We start from the raw sequence: 6887 nt of genomic DNA, 5'->3' as shown, positions 1-6887 counted from the left end.
TAAGCCTGTCAAGCATAAATAAGACGTATCATACCGTAACAATAGGCTATTAGGTAAGATAGTTGGAGGTTGAGAGTGACGTGTGAGGTACGATGGATGTTGGAAATTTTGCGTTTGTGTTTCATATTTATTATTTTATAATTCTCATTTATGTAAAAGAGTTTTTGTTGATGCATCAAAAAGATGTTAGAAAAGCGAGCAGGGACGTAAGTGCACTGCACCGCACTCGTGAAAAAGTCGCAGAATCGAAACGTGAAGTGGTGGAGGATGTGCGACAGGTCATTAGTCATACCATCTATGCCTGATTGAATATGCTAAGTCATATTTAGGAATATGCCTCCTATTATACAATAGTATGCATACAGACACAACAGTCCAAATTGTTGAGGAGGAAAAGGGTAAAAAAAAAAAAAGCCACGTCATGTTTTTATGGCCCGTTGCCTCCAGACCACGTCTTTGCCTTTGTTGTCATTCAAATTAATGAAATGCCATTTATTAATCATAAAGAACAAACGAAATCACTTTTCCTTCTCTCTTTCTCTGTTTCTCTCTTTATAAACAAAAACAAAAATAGGTAGAACCGTAGAAGTTCTTAAATGAATCCATCCCCTCGTATTCTTAATAATTGACTACCATATATCTCCCCCCTCCATGGTCCAACACCAGCAGAATAGAACCAAAACCCTAGAACATGGAAAAGGGAAAACCAACAGGGTGAAAGCTCCGCCGCCCTTTTATTAATGTCTGTTGCTACTGTGAGAGCAACTGCTGCCTTTGTCTCAACGACTCCGACTCTGAATATCCTCCCAACTCCCGTCGTATAACAACCAGCCTTCATTCCCTTTTGTGTCTTTGAGGTACCGTTCCCTTGCGCTTTGACAAGATTCTCTGCTTCAATCATCACCACAAGGAAAGCAAAAAGGATAATAGTGCTTAGTCATACTTTATCGATTACTGATATTGTTTCTTTTTTATATGGGGGCGATTACTGATTTTTGTATCTCTGCTCCTTTTAGATCTGATCTCTGTTTTTTTTTTTCATGATTCTCTCTGCAGCATTTTTTTCGCTTATGTATTATTATCTTTTCATTTGTGATTATTTGTATGCATTCCTTTACTTATGAATATTGTATCATTTATTGATATTTTCTTTTTCGGGATAAAACTTTTATTCGTTTTCATGCGACTAATGTGCTGATGGGTCTGTTTCTTCTTCATCTGGGCTCCAGAAATTCTTGTATTCTCTTCTTCTCCTTGATCGTTGAGGAGAGATAGGATTGGTCCTTTTATCAGGATACCCTGTCATGTTTGCGATTCTTAAACAAATTTCTTATGCTCATCTGTTAAATTGTTTTGATCGGTTTTATATTTCATTCATAATAGTTCTATCTAACTCATGACACGGATCCCACTCTTCTCTTCTCTCCGTACGACAATGGCAAAGGACACCGCTATATCCAATTTGCCTCATCCTGTTGTTTACCATGGCTGTGGATTGATTTCATACCTTCATTAGAAGGTCCAAAGAGGAATCGCATATACTTCACTTCATGGTTGGATCTGTGGACCTCCTGTTCTTTTTCATTTTAGAAAATATTGACAAGAATCTTCTTCTGAGAATTAGCCACATAGCCATTTACTTTTCAGGGTGGATTATTTTGATATCTATCTTATGATTCACCATTTAATTTGTCTAACTAAGCAATTTTACTGCTTTATGGTTGTGGTATAGTTTGCTTCTACTTTGGTGCACTATTTGAAATTAGATGAATTGTGCCATACAAATCCAAATAAGGTAGTACTTATCTATTCGTGCTTACACCACCCCACTCCTCCCCACCACTAAACTAGTAAATAATCCAAACCATAAAGTATTTTTTTAAACCTCTTCATTGTTATTTCACTTAATGATACAAGTATGGAAGCATAGAAAGAAATGGAAGGCGAGCTTAAATAGTAGACCTGCATAATGCATCATCTACCAGAAAAGAAGTGATTGTTTGATCAATGAAACCTTGTTTGGTCCGGCTGAAATTTGGTGGCATAAGTACACTTATGGTACTCCATTACCGTAGTGTAGAAATGCAGTTCAGTCCAACATGTAGGAGTGCCCCAACTAAAGGCTTTAAATTGGCTGAATTTTGGGTTCTGTTTCTGCAAGTCATGGTCAAAGTCTTAGTCAACAATTTGACTAGTAGACCATATTATTGTTTATAGTATTTTTTAACTTTAATTTATTAGTAAAAGATGACTTATTATTGTTAGTAATTTCTAGTTTCTTATGTGTGGTGGAACTAGAGAGTTATTGTGCCCTAGTTTCAGTGAGCTTGTAGGGAACGCTCCATTCCATTGAATTGAATAATAATTCCATTTATTTCTGTTTCTGCCATAGCCAGCAGCTATAGTAGAATTAGGCTCCGTTTGGTGCATCTTTATGCATGGGCCGAAGCCTGACAGCCCGTGTTTTTGTCTTTTCCCGTTTCGTTGGGAAAAGATCTAGCTGCCAAAAGATGCGGGAAGCCCGTTACGGGCTATTTTCGTGAAGCTCCATTTGGAGCTTTTCAACTTATTTCATCTTGTCTTTGCACAGAAAGACACGTCTCCAACCAAACGGACTGTGGGCTGCCAAGATCTTTATGTAAAAGCCTACTACGTCTTTTGGCTGTCAGATCTTCCAGAAGATCTTTCAAAAAAGACTTGCTGAACGGCACATTTGTTTTTGTTTCCTCTTATATTTTCTCTTCTTTATTTGCTTGTTAATACTTGTGCTAAAGCCTATTGTTGAGTATTGAGAATTTTCTGCTTAACTCCTAATCAAAATGTCGAAGTTTTGATATTTCAGACAAATATATAGTGACCAAATTAAAATGACACTCGGTCCATGGATTACTTATCCCTCTCAGGTTTTCTCATAGCTAAAAATTTAGAGAGATTGCCATTATGAAAGAAAGATATTCTTGCTATGAAATTGGTGGTAAGGATTTAGGGTCTCATTTGACAACAGCTGAAGTGGCTAAACTTAATGAATTTGTTTTGTCTTGCAGCAAATAATTTATTAAGAAGTTACGAGCTACTTAATGGCTGATGCCAAAATTGGTTGATTGCTATACTCTCAAATGTTTTGTTTAATAATTTATACAATAAAAGGTTAAACAATAAATTATTCAGTTCAGCAACTTCAGTCATTAACAAACAACTCCTTGGACATTCTCCTCATCTTAAACATCTTGCAAAGATGACAATAACAAGTTAATTCCCCTATTTTAGATATAGGTTTCTATTTTCATAAACCTGACACATCCTTCTGAGTATGATTATTTCTAAACTGCTATAACAGAATGTTTAATATTCAAGCAATGGGTCACAATTTTGGCATCATTCTGTATTTTGGGAGTATTATGACAATATTTCTGAGGATCTACAGAAGTATTGTTTTTCATTGCTGTGAAATATTCATCTGCTGGGGACAAGTAATTCGCTTGTTCAAACAATATCTAAAAGGTCTTTTTTACTCTTCTACAACTATTGCTATTTTGTATTTAATTGTCATGACTGCTATTTGGTTATGTAGAAGCATAACACTTTGTGGAGATTGATGTTAGCCATTTATCCTTCTATTGCTTTTTGTGTTTTCTAGTGGTTACAGCTGTTGTATGTACTGCACTATAGTATTTTCTATTATTGTTAATGTTATGCTGCAATTGTCCACTCTATCTAAGCAAAACAAATCTAGAAAGGTCCAAGAGCCAATGCCAAAAAAGGTTTATTATAATATCCCCATAGTTCTCCAGTTCTTTAGTTTCAGGAAGTACCTCTCCTTGGGCAGAAATAACTCTCCAATAAGTAGTCTGGTACTCACCTAGAACTGAATGATTCAACTTTGCTTGTCCAGTTTCTTCCATGCTCCATGCTGTGGTCTCAAACTTCCATTTCAACTTGAATGATGAAGAAATCAAAAAAGAAAAGTCAACTTAAGAAATAGCAGAAAAAGAAAGAATAATCACATGAGAAGAAGAGCAGAAAGCGAAAAAAGTGTTGGGTGGCAATTGTGTTGTTAACAGTAACATGGAAAAATGACAGGAGTACCCCTGGGCAACAGAACATAAAGAACAATAAAAAAATACCATAGTGCAGCATACTAGTACAACAGCAGCATGCAACCAACCACTAGAAAACATAAACATTAGAACAATAAGTTGCTGACATCTATCTTAAAACTCTTTATTTGTTCCTTCAGTAATATCGTCAATGTCCATTAGTAGATGATTTATCAATGTACAGGTTCCAGGCTATGTTTATAGTGTTACCATTGTTATGCACATTCCAAATTTTAATGTCTTCGATTCATCACAATGTAGCATAATCAGGTCTATATGGGATATGCGTTGGAGATGCATAGGGCTTGTTTATTTACTGCTAATGATATTATAAATTTCAGATGGAAGAACAAAGTTCCCGTCAAAGTCAGATAATTGATATATGTGGTGAGGTGCCTCTTGGAGCTACAAGTGTAGCGGGGAGTAAGATATGTGGTGGTGCACCTTGTGGATTTTCAGATGCCAGTACCAGTTCCAAGGATGCTAAAGAACGGAATGCATCCATGCGGAAGCTTTTGATGGCAGTTGTACTTTGTGTCATCTTCATGAGTGTGGAAGTAGCTGGTGGCATTAAAGCCAACAGTCTTGCAATCTTAACTGATGCAGCTCATCTACTCTCGGATGTTGCAGCTTTTGCTATATCATTATTCTCCTTGTGGGCATCAGGGTGGGAGGCAACTCCACGCCAGTCTTATGGGTTTTTTAGGATTGAAATCTTGGGTGCCCTTGTTTCCATCCAGCTCATATGGCTCCTTACTGGGATACTAGTTTATGAAGCCATCGATAGAATCATCCATGGCACAGGTGAAGTCCATGGCTTCCCGATGTTTGTTGTTGCTGCATTTGGTTTGGTGGTTAATGTGATCATGGCTTTCTTATTAGGTCATGATCATGGCCATGGCCACAGTGGACATGATAATGGTCATAACCATGGTGATCATGACCACCATGATCATGGCCACAGCCATGGGATTAGCATTATTTCACATAATGCACATGATCATGGTCATGTGCATGAAGTTGAAGAACCCCTGCTTCACAAATCTGCCCATGATGCACGTGAATCAAAAGGAGGAGAATGTCATAAACAGAAGAAACAACGGAATATTAATGTGCAAGGGGCTTATCTCCATGTGCTAGGGGACTCCATCCAGAGTATTGGGGTGATGATCGGAGGTGCAGTAATTTGGCAAAAACCAGAGTGGAAAATAATTGATCTCATATGCACTCTCATATTCTCTGTAATTGTGCTGGGCACAACGATCAAGATGCTGCGAAGCATACTGGAAGTTTTGATGGAGAGCACGCCAAGAGAAATAGATGCAACTATGCTTGAGAAGGGCCTCTGTGAGATGGATGAAGTGGTAGCCATTCATGAACTGCACATATGGGCCATTACTGTTGGAAAGGTCCTCTTAGCCTGCCATGTAAGGATCAAGCCAGAAGCAGATGCTGACATAGTCTTGGACAAGGTGATAGATTATATAAGGAGGGAGTACAACATCAGCCACGTAACTATACAAATAGAGCGCTAGTGGTAGTATGGAGAAAGGCAGAAAAATTGCAGTAATTAGAAACATTGTTGTCTCAGCAATTGGACATATGTTGTGCTACCTATTCTACTAAGAGTTGCATTCTTTTAATTGCTTTAGAGACTTGGATCGTCTTAATTGAGTATATACCCAACATTTATTGGTATCATACCAGATTGAGCGTGAAAAATTCAAGAATTAGCTCGTCCTTGTAGGACTCCGTGAATATCAAAATAACAGTTTGATATGTAATTGGTATTCACAACGGTGCCATGGACATGTATATCCCTTGATGAGCCACGGGACGGGAGGTTAAATGGGATACAACAAAGTGTTGTGCTTTCTTGTTTTGTCCGGTCCATCCCCTCTGTTACTGGTAGGTCTTTGCCCAGGTGATTCTCATCAACAATGTTCTCAATGAATGATGACATCAAATACGAGAGATGTTCTACCAAAAAATAATAAGGCCCTTCATATCATATCTTTCAAACGTATTCCGCTACATGTTGCCATGTTGGACTTGATTTACGGTTGACCATGTGTTGGGTTGGGCTGTGATGTAGATCTTGTAAATTTGCATTTCAGGTATCCACTTACAAGATTCAAAATATTGGAGAAAAAGAATAATTCCAGTGCCTGGAAAGGAATCCTTAAGCATAGAGACCTAGTAAGGAAAGTTATCTGATGGAGTGAAAAATGGAATAAGACAAAAATCATAGAAAAAGTCTCAGTAGGTAGAGGGCTTCTGCACGGGAGTCAAATTATCAAGCTTTTCGGAGGCTTTAATTCAATCTGCTCATATTTCGGCATATTTTGCTTGTAAAGGCCAAGCGGTCATTAACTATGACTCTACAACTAACCTACATGTACAATTAATTATGATTAATTAAAATAAGCTGTCTTTCTCTTTTTGAAAAAGGAAAAATAAATTGTGAAGGGATGAAATCATACAATATTTGAAATGAAATAATAATAATAATAAAATTAGTAGCAATAAAAATAGTGAAATATAAGTAAAGACAAATAAAAACAAGTATCACCGAGAACACGAGATTTATGTGATTTAATTTTATTGTTTACATTTACAGGAGAAATGGAAATCATTTTTCACTATGAAAAAAAATAAAAAAATATAGTATAGGTACCTTGTAGCTTGCAAGCTAAACTTATCCTTAACTCCTATACACATGTTCTCCCTTGTCTCTCATTAAGAAAAACAAAAACGAGAGAAAAAAAAAACACTCTTACACCAAGAACA

At 37.0% G+C, this 6887-nt stretch overlaps 1 protein-coding gene across 1 annotated transcript; it reads left to right on the top strand.

The window, feature by feature from the left end:
- Positions 1-510: 510 nt before the first annotated feature.
- On the top strand, positions 511-5748 carry LOC148864284 (metal tolerance protein 1-like). Its single transcript, XM_088977729.1, has 2 exons — positions 511-857; positions 4439-5748. The coding sequence occupies exon 2, from the start codon at positions 4439-4441 to the stop codon at positions 5630-5632; it is 1194 nt and encodes a 397-aa protein (XP_088833855.1). The 5' UTR covers positions 511-857; the 3' UTR covers positions 5633-5748.
- The last annotated feature ends 1139 nt before the right edge of the window (positions 5749-6887 follow it).

Source organism: Nelumbo lutea, chromosome 3 (assembly GCF_056320005.1).
Source record: "Nelumbo lutea isolate HS-2025 chromosome 3, American lotus-T2T, whole genome shotgun sequence".
Taxonomy (NCBI): Eukaryota; Viridiplantae; Streptophyta; class Magnoliopsida; order Proteales; family Nelumbonaceae; genus Nelumbo; species Nelumbo lutea.
The sequence above is the reverse complement of the archived record's forward strand: the minus strand, read 5'-3'. Positions and strand labels throughout refer to the sequence as shown.

Bases quoted from the DNA above. Each gene is read 5' to 3' on its own strand.
- LOC148864284 (XM_088977729.1), top strand. From the start codon at position 4,439: ATGGAAGAACAAAGTTCCCGTCAAAGTCAGATAATTGATATATGTGGT.